This window comes from Capra hircus, chromosome 15 (assembly GCF_001704415.2).
Source record: "Capra hircus breed San Clemente chromosome 15, ASM170441v1, whole genome shotgun sequence".
NCBI classification, from domain to species: domain Eukaryota; kingdom Metazoa; phylum Chordata; class Mammalia; order Artiodactyla; family Bovidae; genus Capra; species Capra hircus.
In genome coordinates, this window is record NC_030822.1 from 65,679,795 (window position 1) to 65,703,743 (window position 23,949).

General features: G+C 37.7%; 1 protein-coding gene across 1 annotated transcript in view; it reads right to left on the reverse strand.

Moving 5' to 3' along the window:
• GUCY1A2 (guanylate cyclase 1 soluble subunit alpha 2) overlaps positions 1 to 23,949 on the reverse strand; it is a 462,235-nt gene that overhangs the window by 108,401 nt on the left and 329,885 nt on the right. The window contains exon 6 of the mRNA XM_018059849.1: positions 19,327 to 19,470. Within this exon, the coding sequence (XP_017915338.1) occupies positions 19,327 to 19,470 (144 nt within the window). The remainder of the gene's footprint in view (positions 1 to 19,326; positions 19,471 to 23,949) is intronic.

Here is a 23,949-nt window from a genome sequence, read left to right on the forward strand (position 1 = left end):
CTTGAAAGTCCCTTGGACTGCAAGGAGATCCAACTAGTCCATCCTACAAGAGATCAGTCCTGGGTGTTCATTGGTGAGACTGATGTTGAAGCTGAAACTCTAATACTTTGGCCACCTGATGTAAAGAGCTGATTCATTTGAAAAGACCCTGATGCTGGGAAAGATTGAGGGCAGGAGGAAAAGGGGGCAACAGAGAATGAGGTGGTTGGATGGCATCACCGACTCATTGGACATGGATTTGGGTGGACTCCAGGAGTTGGTGATGGACAGGGAGGCCTGGCGTGTTGCAGTTCATGGGGTCTTAAGGAGTCAGACATGACTGAGTGACTGAATTGAACTCAACTGAACTGAAAGTCAGGAACAAGACAAAGGTGCCCAGTCTCATCACTACCATTGAACATAGTTTTGGAAGTTTTAGCCACAGCAATCAGAGCAGAAAAAGAAGTAAAAGGAATCCAGATTGGAAAAAAGAAGTAATACTCTCACTGTTTGCAGATGACATGATCCTCTACATAGAAAACCCTAAACACCCAACCAGAAAATTACTAGAGCTAATCAATGAATACAGCAAAGTTGCAGGATATAAAATTAACACACAATAATCCCTTGCATTCCTATACACTAACAATAAGATAACAGAAAGAGAAATAAAGGAAACAATTTCATTCACCATTGCAATGAAAAGAAGAAAACACTTAGGAATAAATCTACCTAAAGAAACAAAAGACCTATATATAGAAAACTATAAAACATTGATGAAAGATATCAAAGATTACACTAATAGATGGAGAAATATACCATGTTCGTGGATCAGAAGAATCAATATAGTGAAAATGAGTATACTACCTAAAGCAATCTATATATTCAACACAGTCCCTTTCAAGTTACCAATGGTATTTTTCAGAGAACTAGAACAAATAATGTCACAGTTTATATGGAACTATAAGAAACCTCGAATAGCCAAAGCAATCTTGAGAAAGAAGAATGGAACTGGAGGAATCAACCTGCCTGACTTCAGATATACTACAAAGCTACAGTCATTAATACAGTATGGTATTGGCACAAAGACAGAAATATAGATTCAATGGAACAAAATAGAAACCCCAGAGAAATCCATGCACCTATGGACACTTTATCTTTGATAAAGGAGGCAAGAATATATGATGGAGAAAAGACAATCTCTTTAACAAATGGTGCTGGGAAAACTGGTCAACCACTTGTAATAGAATGAACCTAGAACACTTTCTAACACCATACACCAAAAAACTCAAAATGGATTAAAGATCTAAACGTAAGACCAGAAACTATAAAACTCCTAGAGGAGAATATAGGCAAAACACTCTCTGACATACATCACAGCAGGATGCTCTATGACCCACCTCCCAGAGTAATGGAAATAAAAGCAAAAATAAACAAATGGGAGCTAATTAAACTTAAAAGCTTTTGCACAACGAAGGAAACTATAAGCAAGGTGAAAAAGCCTTTAAAATGGGAGAAAATAATAGCAAACGAGGCAACAAAGAATTAATCACAAAAATATACAAGCAATTCCCCCAGCTAAATTCCAGAAAAATAAAAAACCCAATCAAAAAATGGACCAAAGACCTAAACAGATATTTCTCCAGAGAAGACATAAAGATGGCTAACAAACACATGAAAAGATGCTCAACATCACTCATTATCAGTTCAGTTCAGTTCAATTGCTCAGTCGTGTCCGACTCTTTGGGACCCCATGAATTGCAGCATGCCAGGCCTCCCTGTCCATCACCAACTCCTGGAGGTCACTCAGACTCATGTCCATCGAGTCCATGATGCCATCCAGCCATCTCATCCTCTGTCGTCCCCTTCTCCTCCTGCCCCCAATCCCTCCTGGCATCAGAGTCTTTTCCAGTGAGTCAACTCTTCGCATGAGGTGGCCAAAGTACCGGAGTTTCAGCTTTAGCATCATTCCTTCCAAAGAACACCCAGGGCTGATCTCCTTCAGAACGGACTGGTTGGATCTCCTTGCAGTCCGAGGGACTCTCAAGAGTCTTCTCCAACACCACAGTTCAAAAGCATCAATTCTTTGGCGCTCAGCCACAGTCCAACTCTCACATCCATACATGACCAATGGAAAAACCATAGCCTTGACTAGGCAGACCTTAGTCGGCAAAGTAATGTCTCTGCTTTTGAATATGCTATCTAGGTTGGTCATAACATTTCTTCCAAGGAGTAAGCGTCTTTTAATTTCATGGCTGCCATCACCGCCTGCAGTGATTTTGGAGCCCCCCAAAATAAAGTCTGGCACTGTTTCCACTGTTTTCCCATCTACTTCGCATGAAGTGATGGGACCGGATGCCATGATCTTCATTTTCTGAATGTTGAGCTTTAAGCCAACTTTTTCCATTCTCCTCTTTCACTTTCATCAAGAGAGAAATGCAAATCAAAACCACAATGAGGTACCATTCCACGCCAGTCAGAATGGCTGTGATCCAAAAGTCTACAAGCAATAAAGGCTGGAGAGGGTGTGGAGAAAAGGGAAGCCTCTTACACTGTTGGTGGGAATGCAAACTGGAGAACAGTGTGGAGATTTCTTAAAAAATTGGAAATAGAACTGCCATGTGACCCAGCAATCCCACTGCTGGGCATACACATCAGGGAACCAGAACTGAAAGAGATACACGTGCCCCAACATTCATCACAAAGAAACCTAGATGTTCATCAGTAGATGAATGGATAAGAAAGCTGTGGTACATATACACAATGGAATATTACTCAGCTATTAAAAAGAATGCATTTGAATCAGTTCTAATGAGATGGATGAAACTGGAGCCTATTTTACAGAGTGAAGTAAGTCAGAAATAATAACACCAAGGTAGTATATTAAGACATATACATGGAATTTAGAAAGGTGGTAACAATGACCATATATGCAAGACAGCAACAGAGACACAGATATAAAGAACAGACTTTTGGACTCTGTGGGAGAAGGTGAGGGTGGGATGATTTGATAGAATAGCATTGAAAGATGTATATTTCCATATGTGAAGTAGATCACCAGTCCCAGTTTGATGCATGAAATAGGGCACTCAATGCCAGTGCACTGGGACATCCCTGAAGGTTGGGATCGGGAAGGAGGTGGGAGGGGGGCTCAGCATGGGGGACACATGTACACCCATGGTTGATTCATGTCAATGTGTGGCAAAAACCACTACAATATTATAAAGTAATTAGCCTCAAATTAAAATAAATTATTATTTTTAAAAATCTCCCCCAAAATAAAAGCCCAGTGCCAGATGGCTTCACAGGGGAATTCTATCAGACCTTTAGAGAAGACTTAATGCTTATTTTTCTATAACTCTTCCAAAAAGATGCAGAGGAAGGAACACTTTCAAACTCATTCTATGAGGCCATAACCACCTTTATACAAAAACCCAGCAAAGACAATATGAAAAAAGAAAATTACATGCCAATATCACTGATGAACATAGATGCAAAAATCTTCAACAGAATTCTAGCAAACAGAATTCAACAACACATTAAAAAGCTGATACACCATGATCAACTCAGGTTTATTCCAGGGATGCAAGGATTCTTCCCTATATGCAAAGCAATCAACATGATACACCATATCAACAAATTAAAAGATAAAAACCACATGATGATCTCAACAGATGCAGAAAAAGCCTTTGACAAAATTCAGCATCCATTTATGATAAAACTGCTTCAAAAAATGGGCAAAGAATCAACCTACCTCACTCTAGTAAAGGCCATATATGATAAGCCTACAGCAAACATTATTCTCAGTGGTGAAAAACTGAAAGCGTTTCCTAAGATTCCCTCCTAAGATCAGGAACAAGACAAGGGTGTCCACTCTTGCCACTATTATTCAACATAATTTTGGAACTCCTAGATATGGCAATTAGAGAAGAAAAAGAAATAGAAGAAATCCAGATCAGAAAATAAAAAATAAAACCCTCACTGTTTGCAGATGACATGACACTATACATAGAAAACCCAAAAGAAACTATCAAAAAATTACTAGAGCTAATTAGTGAATTCAGCAAAGCCGTAGGATACAAGGTCAATACAGAAAAATCACTTGCATTCCTATATACTAACAATGAAAAATCAGAAAGAGGAATTAAGGAATCAATACCATTCCCCACGGCAAGAAAAAGAATAAAATATCTAGGAATAAACCTATCTAAGGAGAAAAAAGACCTGTATACAGAAAGCTATAAGACACTAATGAAAGAAATCCAAGATGATGTAAACAGATGGAGAGATATTCCATGTTCCTGGGTAGGAAGAATCAATATTGTGAAAATGACTACACTACCAAATGCAATCTACAGATTCAGTGAGATCCCTATCAAATTACCAAGTTCATTTTTCACAGAACTAGAACAAAAAATTTCACAATTCATATGGAAACCCAAAAGACACTGAATAGCCAAAACAGTCTTGAGAAAGAATGGAGCTGGAGGAATCAACCTTCCTGTCTTCAGACTATACTAGAAAGCTACAGTCATCAAGACAGTACGGTACTGGCACAAAAACAGAAATACAGACCAATGGAAAAAGATAGAGAACCCAGAGATAAACTCATGCAGAGATGGGTACCTTATTTTTGACAAAAGAGGCAAGAATATACAGTGGGGCAAAGACAGTGTCTTCAACAAACGGTGTTGGGAAAACTGGACAGCTATGTGCCAAAGAATGAAACTAGATCACTACCTAACACCAAACATAAAGATAAACTCAAAATAGATTAAAGGCTTAAGTTTAAGATCAGTTCAGTTCAGTTTAGTTGCTCAGTCATGTCCAACTCCTTGCAACCCCATGGACTGCAGCATATCAGGCTTACCTGTCCATCTCCAACTCCCAGAGTTTACTCAGACTCATGTCCATTGAGTCAGTGATGCCATCCAAATATCTCATCCTCTGTCCAGAGACTATCTCTTAGAAGAGAACATAAGAAGAACATTTGATGACATAAATCAAAGCAAGATCTTCTATGACCCACCTCCTAGAGTAGTGAAAATAAAAACAAAAATAAATAAATGGGACCTAATTAAACTTAAAAGCTTTGCATAGCAAAGGAAACTACAAACAAGGTGAGAAGACAACCCTCAGAATGGGAAGAAATAACAACAAAGGAAACAACTGATAAAGAATTTCCAAAATATACAAACAGCTCATACAACTAAACACCAGAAAAGCAAACAATCCAATGAAGAAGTAGGAAAGGAACCTGAAGAGACATTTCTCCAAACTAGACATACAGATGGCTAATAAGCACATGAAAAGATGCTCAACATCAATCATTTTGAGAGAAATGCAAATCAAAACCACAATGAAATACCACCTCACACCAGTCAGAATGGCCATCCTCAAAAAGTCTACAAACAATAAATGCAGAGAGGGTGTGGAGAAAAGGGAACACTTGCCCTGGTGGTGGGAATGGAAACTGATACAGCCACTATGAAAGACAGTATGGAGATTCCTTAAAAAAGTTAGGAATAAAACTACCATGTGACCCAGCAATCCCACTCCTAGGCATATAGCCTGAGGAAACCAAAATTGAAAAAGACATGGACCCCAATGTTCACTGAAGCACTATTTACAATAGCTAGAACATGGAAGCAACTTAGATGTCCACTGACAGATGAATGGATAAAGAAGCTGTGTATATATGTACATATATACAATGGAATACTACTGATCCATAAAAAGGAACACAATTTGAATCTGTTCTAATGATGTGGATGAAAGTAGAACCTATTATACAGAGTAAAGTAAGTCAGAAAGAGAAATATAAACACCATATACTGACACATATACACGGAATCTAAAGAGATGGCACTGATGAATTTATTTTCAGGGCCGCAATGGAGAAACAGACACAGAGAACAAACCTATGGGCATGGGGTAGGAGAGGGAGAAGGGGAGATGTATGGAAAGAGTAACATAGAAACTTACAATACCATATGTAAAATAGATAGACAATGGGAATGTGCTGTATGACTTAGGGAACTCAAACAGGGGCTCTGTGACAGGCTGAAGGGTGGGATGGAGAGAGAGAGGACATGGGTGTACCTATGGCTGATTCTTGTTGATGAATGAAAGAAAACCACAAAATTCTGTAAAGCAATTATCCTTCAATCAAAAAGCTAGAAAAATTAAAAAGTTATATTAACAAATCTCACTGCAATAAATACTAGAGGGACATTCTTCTTGGTCCACCTCTCTAGAGTTAAACCCTATAACCCAACCAACCAAAATGAGCACACTTACTCTTATAAACTTGTTAAAGATCTTAAGTTTCTGTTGAAAAGGCAATCATATAGACATTTCTCCAAAGACATACAGATGGCTAACAAACACATGAAAAGATGCTCAACATCACTCATTATCAGAGAAATGCAAATCAAAACCATAATGAGGTGCCATTTCACGCCAGTCAGAATGGCTGTGATCCAAAAGTCTACAAGCAATAAATGCTGGAGAGGGTGTGGAGAAAAGGGAACCCTCTTATACTGTTGGTGGGAATGCAAACTAGTACAGCCACTATGGAGAACAGTGTGGAGATTCCTTTAAAAACTGGAAATAGAACTGCCTTATGACCCAGCAATCCCACTGCTGGGCATACATACCAAGGAAATCAGAATTGAAAGAGACACATGTACCCCCAATGTTCATCAGAGCACTGTTTATAATAGCCAGGACATGGAAGCAACCTAGATGTCCATCAGCAGACGAATGGATAAGAAAGCAGTGATACATATACACAATGGAGTATTACTCAGCCATTAGAAAGAATACATTTGAATCAGTTCTAATGAGGTGGATGAAACTGGAGCTGATTATACAGAGTGAAGTAAGCCAGAAAGAAAAACACCAATACAGTATACTAACACATATATATGGAATTTAGAAAGATGGTAACAATAACCCTGTATGCGAGACAGCAAAAGAGACACAGATGTATAGAACAGTCTTTTGGACTCAGAGGGAGAGGGAGAGGGTGGGATGATTTGGGAGACTGGCATTAAAACATGTAAATTGTCACATGTGAAATGAATCGCCAGTCCAGGTTCGATGCAGGATACAGGATGCTTGGGGCTGGTGTACTGGGATGACCCAGAGGGATAGTATGGGGAGGGAGGTGGGAGGGGGGTTCAGGATGGGGAACACGTGTACACCTGTGGTGGATTCATATTGATGTATGGCAAAACCAATACAATATTATAAAGTAATTAGCCTCCAATTAAAATAAATAAATTTAAATTTAAAAAAATAAAAGGCAATCATAGATGGGATATGCTGATCCTATCTAGGGAACGTACATGGATAAGTGATTTCCTTACTCCTTGTTTTATTTGTACCTCTCCTCTAGATTTGAGGTGTTACGCTTGTTGGAAAAACATTGAAAAATCCCACTCTACAGCCTCCAAAACAGATAAGTACTTAGTCAAAATTTCCATTTAAAAAATTATAAGATGGTATATGATTATTAGCTTAGTTCACAATGTTCCTTCCATAAGAGCTGAAGAGAGTTCAAATGTTTTCTCATTCTGGGCTAAGTCTTATGCAGATTTTACTGATAACTCCAACTGCTGAATATGTGGTCAACTTCCCCTTTCCATCAGCTCTGGATTACCATGGTGGGTCTCCCCACTCCAGCATGCTGATTGGCTAGCTTTAAGACATTTAATTTTAGAAAAACAAAAAAATGCTAGTATGATCCTCCAAGAAAAAATCCATCACTTTATGGGATCACCTTAGCTGGCCTATAGCTTCCACCATATAAAATCCTGGACATCCTATGCAATTTTCATATAGTAAGACAGTTTCTCAGGCTCACTGGAAAGCCTACCCTAAAGTTAAAGACAAAACCAAAAGTCTATGGGCTGGAAATACATTCCAAATTTGGGACAGGTTTATTTGGCTCATTATAGGATATGGTAGAGTAAATGATAGAACCCTTTTGTGCTGGGAGCAGAAAAATCACTCTTGGAGAAACAAAGAATATTTTACTAGAGATATGGGATGGTTACCTAGGGATGACTGTCACCACATCACAGTTCTTAGAGATACTGAATGGTTTAAAGCAAACTGGGAAAGGAGGCTTAAAATGCACTCTAGGATTCTCTTGGGTGCAAGGACATATGTTAACTTCTTTGAGCCACTCTCCAGTCAACCTCCTTATGATGGACTTCGTCTGTCATTCACTGGTATGATCATTTAGCCAACATCCTTATGCCAGGACTAGGTTTTGAAAATGTAGTTCACATTGAGGCTGTAACAAAATTTATTCAAGGAGCTTTCCATGATAGCAATAATGCCAAATCCCTCTAAATGATGAAATGGTCTCTAATGAGAAAAGCTGTTCTATAAAAGAGGACAGTCTTGGACATCATTACAGCTTCTTAGGGAGAGATCTGTGCTATCATCAAAACAAAATGTTGCCCTTTCATTCCAGATGAATCTATTAATGTATCTCAAATGTTAAAACACATGCACACACATAAAATTGAGGCCTTACATAACCTATAACCCTCTTTCTGATTTGGGAACTGTTCTGGGAAAATGTCTTGGATCTCCAAAATCCTGATTATAATCTCTTTTGATGTCTTTTCTAATGTTCATTGTTGTGTTTCTTTTGATTTGCATCTTGAACAGACTTATAAAATACTTACAGAGTGCTTATAGAAAAGATAATTTGATTGAGTATTATAAAATGAATAAGTAAAATACTATATTTAATGGTAATATTTAAAATTAGAATTTTTGCCAATCAATTTTACACTTATTGATTCAAGGACATAACAAAACATTTGCAAGCAATTATAATTGATAATTCCAGTTCCTATTTCCTATCGTGACAGGTGCCTCAATGGTGTGTAAAACCAAATAAAATTTGTAATTTGTCTTTCAAAATTTGAGAGACTTGGGGAATTTTCCTTTGTCTTGAGCAAGTACTGCAACTCAGATAACTTAAATTTTAAAAAGCCTAGAAACTTAGATAGTTTGAAATAAACAGTCAACTGATCACATATAAGCTACTGTAACAATCAAACTTGTTTAATGAAATATTCTTCCAGTACGTTTAGAAACATGCCCATGGTAACAAGATAGTAGCCAAATCAAAATCAAATAAAGAGGACAAAAAGCAACTCTAAACTTTGCAAATAATATAAATTAGTAATGAAGCTAAAATTGAGAGGGACAGAGTAGAGACAAAGAAGGGCAATCTCACTAGGGGACTGTAAGTAATGGGAAAAAGTATGGGAGACTCCTGTAAGTTAACCTTTACTCAAGAAAGCAGCTTTGCTAACCACAAAACCAAGCAAGCTTGCTTAGCAACAAGTCATGCAGCAGATGCAAGAGACATGACCCAGAACAATAAAGCAATGTGGCACAAGACCCACATTCTGCCTACAGAGCTCAGTAAGTTAATGACCCCTAGCATATGCTCTCTGCACACATAAAAAACAAGGCTTTATGGAAAGGTGATATTTCAAAGTAAAGATTCTCATTGTACTGAGACGTAAAATATTTTTATCCATAGTTCCATGATAGTTTAGACTTGACCATCTAAGGCCAAGAAACTCCCCTGCCCAAACTGGTGTAGGAGTTGATGATTGAAGTGTGACACCTACTTAAGAATGAAGAAGAAAGTGGTCTTTTCTCTCTCCTTACTTTTCCTTTGGTTCTAAAACTGTAGCCCAAGTTCTCAGGTGCACTCTCTCACCCTCCACTTGTAAATATCACAAACATCCTATTCCAATAAATCACTTCTTATCTATCACTTTACCTCTTGCTGAATTCTTTCTGTGCTGAGACATAAAGGACTAGAGCTCCTTGGAGCTCCCTGAAGTATCACCAAATGATTTCAAAATGATTAAGGGGGTTTTATTATTTTGAATTATCTGAATCTATATTAAACTTTTATTGGCATGTCGTCTTTGATTTGATAAAGTAATTCATACTCAGAACAAGTTTTACACCCCTAAAATGAAAATAGGGATGAGCACACTGTAGAACACAATTCCTTTGGTTTGGTTTACAGTAATTTAAGTTTGCTTTGACAATGCTGCATCAATATAAACATTATATCTCCTATAAAAGAAAACCCAACATAGAAAAACAATCCCAAACGATAAATCTTCTCCGCTGGTAGCCTTGAAAATGTAAGATGTGATATCAATTCAGTCTAGAATGTGTATTTTTGCTGTTCGCTTCACATTTGAGACATCATTTCTTTTGCTTGTTTTCCTGGCAGTGGTAGGAGTGTCAGTCACACGCTTGAATATTTCAATAATTACACTGAGGGAACTTAAACTTAGATTAAAAAAATATATATTGCTGCATGCTTTTCTGTTTTCACCATTGTTGGGAGTGGTTTGAAAACTGTTTATCCACATTTAATAATTTTCAAATGTAAACATACATGTACACATTAAGCATGTGTTGTGATAAGTCATTTTAGTCGTGTCTGACTCTTTGCGACCCTATGGACTATGGCCTGCCAGGCTCCTCTGTCCATGGGATTCTCCAAGCAAGAATACTGGAGTGGGTTGCCATTTTCTCCTCCAGGGAATCTTCCTAACCCAGAGATTGAACCCGCGGCTTGTGCGGCTTCTGCATTGCAGGGGGATTCTTTATTGCTGAGCCACCAAGGAAGCCCCACATATTAAGCATAGTAATAAAATTAATAATTTTCACTATAATCTCTATATTAACCTTCCTTATTGCATGCCCCTTCATCCAATCACTGTTTTTCTTTCCCTAGGAGATAAGCAACATCTTGAATTTTGTATTAATCATTCCTCACTTTCTACATTCTCCATCAAGGTATTTCAAAATAACGTATTTTTTCATTTCTTTCTAGTTTCAAATTTTAATTCAATAGAATAATACTATGGTATTGTTTATAATACTATAGCATTTAACCAGAAATCAAATTGCCAACATCTGTTGGATCATAGAACAAGAAAGAGAATTCCAGAAAAACACCTACTTTTGCTTCATTAACTATGCTAATGCCTTTGACAGCATAGATCACAACAAACTGTGGAAAATTCTTAAAGAGAGGGGTACACTAGACCATCTTACCTGCCTCTTGCAAAACCTGTATGCAAGTCAAGAAGCAACAGTTAGAACCAGACATGGAACAACAAATTGGTTCCAAATTGGGAAAGGAGTATGTCAAGACAGTATATTGTCACCCTGCTTATTTCACTTCTATGTAGAGTTCAGTTCAGTTTAGTTGCTCAGTCATATCTGACTCTTTGCAACCCCATGGACTGCAGCACGCCAGGCCTCCCTGTCCATCACCAACTCCTGGAGTTTACTCAAACTCATGTCCATTGAGTCGGCAATGCCATCCAACCATCTCATCCTCTGTTGTCCCCTTCTCCTCTGTGTAGAGTACGTCATGAGAAATACTGGGCTGGATGAAGCATAAGCTGGAATCAAGATTGCTGTGTGCTGTGTTCTGTGCTTAGTCTCTCAGTCATTTCTGACTCTTTGCAACCCTATGGACTAGGGTTCAAAGCTAAGTCCCTAAGGACTTAGCTTGCCAGGCTCCTCCGTCCATGGGGACTCTCCAGAAAAAAATACTGGAGTGGGTTGCCATGCCCTCCTCCAGGGGATCTTCCCAACCCAGAGATCGAACCCAAGTCTTCTGCATTGCAGGGCATTCTTGCAACCATCTGAGCCACTGAGATTCTGGGGAGAAATATCAATAACCTCAGATATTCAGGTGACCCCACCCTTATGGCAGAAAGCAAAGAGGAATTAAAGAGTCTCTTGAAGGTGAGAGTGAAAAAGTTGGTTAAAAACTCAACATTCAAAAAATGAAGATCATGGCATCTGATCCCATCACTTCATGGGAAATAGATGGGGAAACAATGGAAACAGTGAGAGACTTTATTTTCTTAGGCTCCAAAATCACTGTGGACAGTGACTGCAGCCATAAAATTAAAAGACGATTGCTCCTTAGAAGAAAAGCTATGCCAAACCTAGACAGTGTAGTAAAAGACAAGAGACACTGCTTTGCTGACAAAGATCCATATAGTCAAAGCTATGATTTTTCCAGTAGCCATGTATGGATGTGAGAGCTGGACTATCAAATAAACTGAGTGCCAAAGAATTGATGCTTTTAAACTGTAATGTTGGAGAAGACTCTTCAGAATCCCTTGTCAGCAAAGAGATCAAAACCAGTCAGTCCTGGAGGAAATCAACCCTGAATATTCATTGGAAGGACTAATGCCAAAGCGGAAGCTCCAGTACTTTGGCCACCTTATATGAAGAGCTGACTCACTGGAAAAGACCCTGATGCTGGGAAAGATTGAAGGCAGGAGAAGAAGGGGATGACAGAGGCTGAGAAAGTTGGATGGCATCACTGACTCAATGGACATGAGTTTGAGCAAACTCTGGGGGATGGTGAAGGACAGAGACCCTGGTGTGTTGCAGTCAATGGGGTTGCAAAGAGTCGGACACGATAGAGTGACTGAACGATGACGATTCTTCCATCACTTGCTTCTTTGCACAATATTAAGTTTTTGACATCCATCCATGTTGATGTTCAGTAGCTGAAGTCATTCTTTTTCCTTGCTGTATTAGTATACTGAGGTATAAATGTATCATAGTTTATCCATTCTATTTTTAAATAGATATTTGAGTTATCTCGAGACTCTTGGGGCTTTTATGAAAGTATCATTGAATAATCTTGTGTGTGACTTTGGTTGCATATGCACACCAACTTTCTTGGAGCAAACATTTGAGAGAGGGATTACTGGGTTGTAAGAGAGGCACAAGCTAAATTTTACTAGTTAATGCCAAGTAAATCATACCATTTATACTCCCATCAGCTGTGTATGAGACTTCCTGCTACTCCAATTCCTCAGCAATAAAGTCACTGTCAGACCTTCAAAGTTGTGCCAAACTCATATGTAGGAAAGCTACATTATAGTGTTATTAATATATCTAATGTGAATGCTGATGAGGTTAACCAATAATATTTTATTCCTTATACGTATTGCAAAAAATTATCCTAGCTGTGGTTAAATTTTCATTCTCTTTAGGTGTTCTTTGTCAAACAGAAAGGTTTTAGTTTTAATGTAGTAAAATTTATCCATATTTTCTTTTATGGTATGAAAGGTTTTGGCCTGCCTAGTCTCCAAAAAAGTTCTCTATTCTCATTCAAATTTCTAATTATATCATATTGTATGCAAATATCAAATCATTATGTAGCACACCTGAAACTGACATGTTGTATGTTAATTCAGCTCAGTTCAGTTCAGTTCAGTCGCTCAGTCGTGTCCGACTCTTTGCGACCCTATGAATCGCAGCACGCCAGCCCTCCCTGTCCATCACCAACTCCCGGAGTTCACTCAGAATCACGTCCATCGAGTCAGTGATGCCATCCAGCCACCTCATCTTCTGTTGTCCCCTTTTCCTCCTACCCCCAATCCCTCCCAGTATCAGAGTCTTTTCCAATGAGTCAACTCTTTGCATAAAGTGGCCAAAGTACTGGAGTTTCAGCTTTAGCATCATTCCTTCCAAAGAACACCCATGGCTGATCTCCTTTAGAATGGACTGGTTGGATTTCCTTGCAGTCCAAGGGACTCTCAAGAGTCTTCTCCAACATCACAGTTCAAAAGCATCAATTCTTCGGTGCTCAGCTTTCTTCACATCCATACATGACTACTGGAAAAACCATAGTCTTGACTAGATGGGCCTTTGTTGGCAAAGTAACGTCTCTGCTTTTCAATATGCTATCTAGGATGGTCGTAACTTTTCTTCCAAGGAGAAAGTGTCTTTTAATTTCATGGCTGCAGTCACCATCTGCAGTGATTTTGGAGCCCCCCAAAATAAAGTCTGACACTGTTTCCACTGTTTCCCCATCTACTTCCCATGAAGTGATCGGACCAGATGCCATAATCTTAGTTTTCTGAATGTTGAATTTTAAGCCAACTTTTTCACTCTCCACTTTCACTTTCATCAAGAGGCTTTTTAGTTCCTCTTCACCTTCTGCCATAAGGGTGGTGTCATCTGCATATCTGAGGTTATTGATATTTCTCCCGGCAATCTTGATTCCAGCTTGTGCTTCTTCCAGCCCAGCGTTTCTCATGATGTACTCTGCGTAGAAGTTAAATAAGCAGGGTGACAGTATACAGCCTTGACCTACTCCTTTTCCTACTTGGACTGTCTGTTGTTTCATGTCCAGTTCTAACTGTTGCTTCCTGACCTGTATATAGGTTTCTCAAGAGGCAGGTCAGGTGCTCTGGTATTCCCATCTCTCTCAGAATTTTCCACAGTTTATTGTGATCCACACAGTCAAAGGCTTTGACATAGTCAATAAAGCAGAAATAGATATTTTTCTGGAACTCTCTTGCTTTTTCCATGATCCAGCGGATGTTGGCAATTTGATCTCTGGTTCCTCTGCCTTTTTGAAAACCAGCTTGAACATCAGCAAGTTTATGGTTCATGTATTGCTGAAGCTTGGCTTGGAGAATTTTGAGCATTACTTTACTAGCATGAGATGAGTGCAATTGTGCGGTAGTTTGAGCATTCTTTGGCATTGCCTTTCTTTGAGATTGGAATGAAAACTGACCTTTTCCAGTCCTGTGGCCATTGCTGAGTTTTCCAAATTTGCTGGGATATTGAGTGCAGCACTTTAACAGCATCATCTTTCAGGATTTGAAATAGCTCAACTAGAATTCCATCACCTCCACTAGCTTTGTTCGTAGTGATGCTTTCTAAGGCCCACCTGACTTCAGATTCCAGGATGTCTGGCTCTAGGTGAGTCATCATACCATCATGATTATTTTGGTCATGAAGATATTTTTGTACAGTTTTTCTGTGTATTCTTGCCACCTCTTCTTAAGATCTTCTGCTTCTGTTAGGTCCATACCATTTCTGTCCTTTATCTAGCCCATCTTTGCATGAAATGTATAGTTTAGTAAATAAATCACTGAGTTTATAAATTCCTGATTATAAATTAATAATTGTATACTACATCCTATAATATTTAATCCACCTGTAATTGATTTATGTGCAGACATACGAAGTAGGGATGCAATTACATATTTTTTTAACATGGATAACAAATTGACCCCAAAACATTTATTGAATAGCCCATCTTTTCCCTACTGATGAATGTCACCATTGTCTTTTATCATGTCCTCTTTTTCTCTCATGCACTGCAGTTTCATTGTTGCTTAGTCATTCAGTTGTGCCCAACTCTTTGTGACTCCATGAACTGCAGCACACCAGGCTTCCCTGTCCTTCACCATCTCCCAGAGTTTGCTCAAACTCATGTCCATTGAGTCAGTGGTGCTATCCAACCATCTCATCTTCTATCATCTGCTTCTCCTCTTGCCCTCAGTCTCTTTGACCATCAGGGTCTTTTCAGATGAGCTGGCTTTTTGCATCAGGTGGCCAAAGTATTGAAGCTTCAGTTTTAGCATCTGTCCTTCCAATGGATATTCAGGGTTGATCTCTGTTAGGACTGACTGGCTTGATCTCCTTGCTATCCAAGGGACTCTCAAGAGTCTTCTCCAGCACTACAGTTTGAAAGCATCAATTCAATGCTCAGCCTTTTTTATGGTCCAACTCTCACATCCCTACACAAATAATGGAAAAACCATAGCTTTGATTACTGACCTTTGTCAACAAAGTGATATCTCTGCCTTTTAATATGCTGTCTAGGTTTTCGTAGATTTTCTTCCAAGGGGCAAGCAGTTTCACTAAGATATGTCTAGTTTTGTTAAAAGGTTTTGCATAGCAAAGGAAACCTTGGACAAAATGAAAAGATGATCTACTGAGTGAAAGAGAATATTTGCATATAATATAATATTTGCATATAATGATTGATAAGCAGTTAATATATAAAATATATAAACAAAATATGCAAACAGCTCATACAACTCAATGTCAAAATATAAACAATACAATTAAAAATGCGCAGAAAAGAACAGATACACTTCCATCAGGCACATGAAAAAAATGCTCAACATCCTTAGTCATCAGAAAAATGCAAGTTAGAACCACAGGGAGATACCACTTCATACCTGTCAGAATGGCTCTGACCAAAAAGACCACATTAACAAATGGTGAGGATGTTGAGAAAGGCGGACTCTTGTAAACTGTTGATGGAAATGTGAATTTGTGTAGCAACTGTAAGACAGTTTGGAATTTCCTCAAAAAATTAAAGATAGAAGTATCATATGACCCATCATGTCAACTCCTGGGTGTATATAGCTAAAGAAAACCAGAACACTTATTTGAAAGGATATGTGCACCTCAATGTTCATAGCAGCATTATTTACAATTATAAAGATATGGAAATATTCTAAGGGTCAATCAACAGACTGTGGTATATACATACTACAGAATACTACTCAGACATAAAAAAATGAATAAAATTTTGCCATTTGCTACAAAATGGATGGACCCAGAAGATATTATATTTAGTGAAATAAGTCATACAAATATTGTATGTTGTCACTTGAATGTGAAATCTAAAAATTAAAGCAAACTAGTGAACATAACAAAAAAAGGAATAGACTCACAGATACAGAAAAAAAAAAAAACTACTGATTACCTGTGGGGAGAAGGAAGAATGGAGGGGGAAAATAGGGGAGTAAGAAGTACACATTACTATGTATTAAATAAATAAGCTGTAAGGATATAAAGTGGGCTTCCCAGATGGTGCTAGTGGTAAAGAACCCACTTGCCAGTGCAGGAGACATAGATAAATGGGTTCTAAGCTGGGGTCAGGAAGATCCCTGGAGGAGGGCATGGCAACCCATTCCAGTATTCTTGCCTGGAGAACCCCATGGACAGAAGAGCCTGGCGGGCTGTGGTCAATAGGGTTGCAAAGAATCTGACATGGCTGAAGCAACTTAGCACTCACAAGCATGCAAGGATATATTGTACAGCACAGGGTATATAGCCAATATCTTATAATAACTATAAGTGGGGCATAATCTGTAAAAATTTTGAATCACCATGTTATATACCTGAAAATGATAAAATATTGCAAATCAACTATATCTCAAAAAATATACATATCCCATTATGCACATTGCAGATGTATCAGGAAATTAAGTACAAATGAAGTAAAACATTAAAAGTAAACTAAAATACTTTTTATTTAAAAAGTAAAAAACACATTAATATAAAAGAAAGATATTGCTTTGAATTACCATGATTTCTCTTTTGTAGAATTCTTTAAGACTACTGTGTCTGAGACCTGAATTGTGTCTTTCAATAATTCCAGGGAAATTTTAAAAAATATTTTCTCTATTAGCTTCATGTACAAGTAATTCCAACTGAATTTATAATGTCTCCTATATATTTTATATTCTTTTATTCATATTTCCCCATTTTTAATTCTCTGGACAAATTTATGGATATCTTCTTTAGCTGTATCTAATCTGCTTCTAAACTCATCTACTGAGAGTATTTTTGTTTTGATTTGCTTGATTTTTTATTTTTGTTTGTTTTGGTATAGTGTTGATTACTTAGAAATTCTCTGGTTCATTTTCAAACCTAGCTTTTCCAGCCTTGGATTTTTAAGCTTCTCTTTATTTCTTTAATTATACTAAGTAATGTCATTTAGATTATGTACAATAATTTTGATATCTGACAACATTCCAGGTCTGTTCTTCTCATCTCCTGTTTCTATTGGTTCTTACTCATAGTACTTTGCTTTCCTATGTGAGTGTATGTTTTTTCCCCCTTTGTTTCATTTTGCTTTGTATTTAGTATTAGACACTCATTTTTTAGAGAACTTTATCTGTGGAAATTCTTTAAAGACAGAATTGAGGTTGACTTTCCTCGTGGAGGGATAGTGTTTTCTAGTGTCCTGTCATCACTTCTAATGATAGAGCACTTTAATTCACCTCTTAAAGTTTGATTATATATATATATATATATATATATATATATATATATATATATATATATATATCTGTGTTCAGCAATATGCTTAGTAGTTTCCCAAAAGCTACTATTTGTAAACTATTTAACACTACATTTTAATAATTTTATTCAGAAGGGTCAGAGTATCTACTTTGCCATAATGCCAAACTAGAAATATATTCATATTTTGAGGCGTTTTCTGTATTTTTTAACCCATCATTGATGAACTGTTATTAAAGAGATGCCTTGAATTCAAGGTTACTTTGCCAAATACAAATTTTGGTTTATACATAGTCATAGTAAAAGTATTTCTGGGGTCTAGCAGGTGCTTTCAGAAATATAGCTGGGTGACTTCATCCATTCTCAGATGTAAACCCCAAATTGCAGACAGCTATCAGCATCAAAAAGAGTACAATACGCTGGAAACTACATTTTCCAGCTTTTGATGTTTCCTCAGTCTTGAGCTTGTCAACCACAAATTGGCACTTGCCATGGGCACTTGCCATCTACCTCTATGAGGACTGAAACATGTGCTGCTGCAGCTGCTGATTTTCAACACTCCCTGAAGAGTTCAAGGGGGAGAGAAGAAATGAAACACTGTGCTCAGGAAAAAACTAACCAGCAGATCTTCAGATAGCCATATATTTTCAGGAGATGATTTTATTAGCCCAATTCTTGTATCTCCTCATATCTAGAAAAGCACTAAATTCCTTCATGGTGATGATTGCTCCTTGTGACTAGCAGAAACCATCTGCCAAAAAATATGTGCTTGATTGTATGTATTCCCCCTTCACCAAAATCACATATATACTGACCTTTGCCCCTGCCTATTTGGAGCAGCTCCTCAGATCTATCTGAGGTGCTATATCCCAGTCTACAGTCCTCATTTTGCCTCAAATAAAACTAAACTCACAACTTTCTTGTTGTGCTTTTTTTTTTTTTAAGTCTGAAGGTTCCAACGTTCAAGCTCTGAAACAAAATACAATTCAAAAGTAACCCTGAGCCCGGAGGTTCATAAGAACACCTGTACACTATCCACAAAAAGTTGTCCAGGTCCTCCAATTTCTCACTTCTTATTTCTTGCTCTATGGATTATCTCTCAGGACCAATTCTCATCATCACCTTTCCTTAGCGGGGGTGAACTGGTCACTGACAGCAGGTTCCTTCCTTGGTTTAATCCTTTAACTTTTTCCCCCCATGGTAATTTGTCTTCCTCACACTTTTTCCTATTCTGTGTGGGTCATATTTCATTTGTTCCTTTCCTGGATTTATAAGTTATCTCTAGTAATCCCTCCTTCTTAAGCAACTGGCTTATCTAGATCTGTAAACTATAGTAAGTAGAATTCAGAAGGGAATTTCTTACCTTCTTCACTACTATTCAAACAAGATTGTTGAGAGGCTTACCTGAATTGGTCTTCCATCAGGTGTCAACACCTCTTCTGAAAGTTCCATCATCTTCAGGGCCATCAGAGCAATGGGTTTAGCATGGCAAAGGCTTTTTCTATGGAGCCCTGCAGCAACACAGTATGCATCACCTATTGTTTCCACCTGCAGCAATCAGACAAATTAAAAGCAAATGTATGATAATGAACCAAAATAGAAATATTTAACTATCTGTGATCACAAATGTTGCTGGAAAATGTATCAGCAAAGCACCAATAATTAAACAATTAGAAAACTTGAGTGTAATCATAGCAGAGTCAAATACTAACATCCAGAGCTGTTTGTTCATCAACATCACCATAGATGATCATTAAAACCAGAAAAAACTACAATATAAAATAATTATCCTCCACAAAAATAGGATTGTCACTATTTTGCCTGGAAATTTTCCAAATAATCATATTTTACAAAGACACTCTCATCTCCTCAAACCTTCAAGTAGACCTTCACTGGAAAGTAATTCTCTGCAGTTTTCCCAAAATACTCCACACTTTATTTTAGTATTATTATTTTTAATTGAAGTATAGTCGATTTACAATGTTGTGTTAATTTCAGGTATCACTATGTTTGATATATCTATAATTTATTGTCTAGCCTATACTTAACTCTTAATAATTCTAACACTGAACACTTCTTGAATTCATACTCTCTACCATTAATAGCATCGACTGCTTAACATGCAGCTGATTTAATCCTCACAAATATCCTAAGTGGAAGAATTAGTATTGGTTATATTTGAGGGATTACAAATAGATGCACAGAAACCCCTCCATAATCTTACAATTAAAGAGTTTGCAGACACTGTCAAGAGTCTTTCCAGATCCTGTTGTAATTCTTTTTTAAATTTATTTTTTAATTGAAGGAAAGTTGCTGTATAATGTTGTGCTGGTTTCTGTCATACATCAACATGAATCAGCCATAGATATACATGTGGGCTTTCCTGTAGCTTGGGTGGTAAAGAATTTGCCTGCAAGGCAGGAGACCTGGGTTCAATCCCTGGGTTGGGACGATCCCCTGGAGAAGGAAATGGCAACCCACTGCAGTGTTCTTGCCTGAAGAATCCCATGGACAGAGAAGCCTGATGGGTTACAGTCTACAGGGTCGCAAACAGTCAGACATGACTAAATGACCAACACTACTGCTACTGCTATACATATGTCACTTCCCTCTCGATCCTCCCTTCCATCTTCCATCTCATCCCATCCCTCTAGGTTGTCATAGAGCATTGGTTTGAGCTCCCTGCATCGTATAGCAAATTCCCACTGGCTATCTATTTTACATATGGTAATGTATATGTTTCAATGCTACTATCTCAAGTCGTCCCACCCTCTTTCCCGTTCTGTGTCCACAAGTGTGTTCTCTATGTCTGCATCTCTATTGCTGCCCTAGGAATAGGTTCATCAGTATCAGTTTTCTAGATTCCATATATATGCATTAATATACAACACTTGTTTTTCTCTTCCTGACTTACTTCACTCTGGGTAACAGGTTCTAGGTTTATCCATCTCACTAAAAGTGGCTCAAATTTGTTCCTTTTTATAGATGAATAACACTCCATTGTACATATGTATCACAACTTCTTTACCATTCATCTGTCAATGTACATCTAGGTTGCTTCCATGTCCTGGCTACCATAAATAGTACTGCAATGAACATTGGAGTACATGTGACTTTTCCAATTATGGTTTTGTCAGAGTATGTACCCAGTAGTGGGATTAGTGGGTCATATGGAAGATTTATTCCAAGTTTTTAAAGAAAATTCCATACTGTTCTCCATGGTGACTGTATTAATTTACATTCTCAACAGTGTGCTGAGATTCTCTTTTCTCCACATCCTTCCCAGCATTTATTATTTGTAGATATTTTGATGATAGCCATTCTGACTGGTGTGAGGTGATAGCTCATTGAAGCTTTGATTTGCATTTCTCTAATAATAGGTGATGTTGAGCATCTTTTCATGTGTTATTAGCCATCTGTATGTCTTCTTCAGGGAAATGTCTGTTTTAGTCTTCTGCCCATTTTTTATTGGATTGTTTTTCTGATATTGAGTTGCATGAGCTTCTTGTGTATTTTACAGATTAAGTTTTTGTCAGCTATCTCACTTACAGTTATTTTCTCCCAATCTGAGGGTTATCTTTCATCTTCTTTACGCTTTCCTTTGCTGTGCAAAAGCATTTAATCATCATCCATTTGTTTATTTTTATTTCCATTACTCTAGGAGGTAGATCAAAGAAGATCTTTCTATGTCTTGTGTCAAGGAGTGTTCTAAGTTTTCCTCTAAGAGTTTTATAGTTTCTGGCATTACATTTATGTCTTTAATCCATTGTGAATTTATTTTTGTATATTGTGTTAGGAAGTATTCTAATTTCTTTCTTTTTTTTTTATGTATAGCTATCCAGTTTTCCCAACACAATTTATGGAGGAGACTGTCTTTTCTCCATGGGCTATTCTTGCCTCCTTTGTCAAAGCGAAGGTGCTCATAGGAGCATAGGTTAATCTTTGTGCTTTCTACCTTGTTCCACTGGTATATATTTCTAGCTGTTTTTTTTTTTTTTTTTTTGTCAGTACCATACCCTCTTGATGACTTTAACTTTGTAGTAGTGTCTGAGGACGGGAAGATTGATTCCTCAAGCTCCATTCTTCATTTTCAAGATTGCTTGGGCTATTCAGGGTCTTTTGTGCATCCATATAATGAATTTATTTTTACGACCTAGTAATCTTCCATTGTATACATGTACCACAACTTTTCTGCCCATTCATCAGTCAGTGGACATTTAGGTTGCTTCCATGTCCTAGCTATTGTAACTAGTGATGCAGTGAACACTGGGGTACATGAGTCTTTTAGAATTGTGACTTTCAGCGTATAAGCTCAGTAGTGGAATTGCTGGGTCATATGGTATAATTATTCCTAGTTTTTATTTATTTTTTAAATATTATTTTTTTTCAATTGGAGGCTAATTACTTTACAATATTGTATTAGTTTTGCCATACATTGACTTGAATCTGCCACAGGTGTACATGTGTTCCCCATCCTGAACCCCCTCCCACCTCCCTCCCCATACTATCCCTCTGGGTCACCCAGTGCACCAGCCCCGAGCATCCAGTATCATGCATCAAACCTGGACTGGCGATTCATTTCACATATGATAATATACATGTTTCAATGCCATTCTCCCAAACCATCCCACCCTCGCCCTCTCCTACAAAGTCCAAAAGACTGTTCTATACATCTGTGTCTCTTTTGCTGTCTCGCATACAGGGTTATCGTTACCATCTTCCTATATTCCATATATATCCGTTAGTATACTGTATTGGTGTTTTTCTTTCTGGCTTACTTTACTCTGTATAATCGGTTCCATTTTTATCCACTTCATTAGAACTGATTCAAATGTATTCTTTTTAATGGCTGAGTAATACTCCATTGTGTATATGTACCACTGCTTTCTTATCCATTCGTCTGCTGATGGACATCTAGGTTGTTTCTGTGTCCTGGCTATTATAAACAGTGCTGTGATGAACACTGGGGTACACGTGTCTCTTTCAATTCTGGTTTCCTCGGTGTGTATGCCCAGTAGTGGGATTGCTGGGTCGTATGGCAGTTCTATTTCCAGTTTTTTAAGGAATCTCTACACTGTTCTCCATAGTGGCTATACTAGTTTGCAGTAGTACAAACTACTGTTCTCCTCTAGGAGTTTTATAGTTTCTGGTCTTACATTTAGATCTTTAATCCATTTTGAGTTTATTTTTGTGTATGGTGTTAGAAAGTGTTCTAGTTTCATTCTTTTACAAGTGGTTGACCAGCTTTCCCAGCACCACTTGTTAAAGAGATTGTTTTTTCTCCACCAACAGTATAAGAGGGTTCCCTTTTCTCCACACCCTCTGCAGCATTTATTGCTTGTAGACTTTTGGATAGCAACCATGCTGACTGGCTTGAAATGGTACTTCATTGTGGTTTTGATTTGCATTTCTCTGATAATGAGTGATGTTGAGCATCTTTTCATGTGTTTGCTAGACATCTGTATGTCTTCTTTGGAGAAATGTCTGTTTAGTTCTTTAGCCCATTTTTTGATTGGGTCGTTTATTTTTTTGGAATTGAGATGCAGGAGTTGCTTGTATATTTTTGAGATTAGTTGTTTGTCAGTTGCTTCATTTGCTGTTATTTTCTCCCATTCTGAAGGCTGTCTTTTCACCTTGCTTATAGTTTCCTTTGTTGTTCAGAAGCTTTTAATTTTAGTTAGGTTCCATTTGTTTATTTTTGCTTTTATTTCCAATATTCTGGGAGGTGGATCATAGAAGATCATGCTGTGATTTATGTCAGAGAGTATTTTGCCTATGTTTTCCTCTAGGAGTTTTATAGTTTCTGGTCTTACCTTTAGATCTTTAATCCATTTTGAGCTTATTTTTGTCTATGGTGTTAGAAAGTGTTCTAGTTTCATTCTTTTACAAGTGGTTGACCAGGTTTGCCAGCACCACTTGTTAAAGAGATTGTCTTTTCTCCATTGTATAGTCTTGCCTCCTTTGTCAAAGATAAAGTGTCCATAGGTGCATGGATTTATATCTGGGCTTTCTACTTTGTTCCACTGA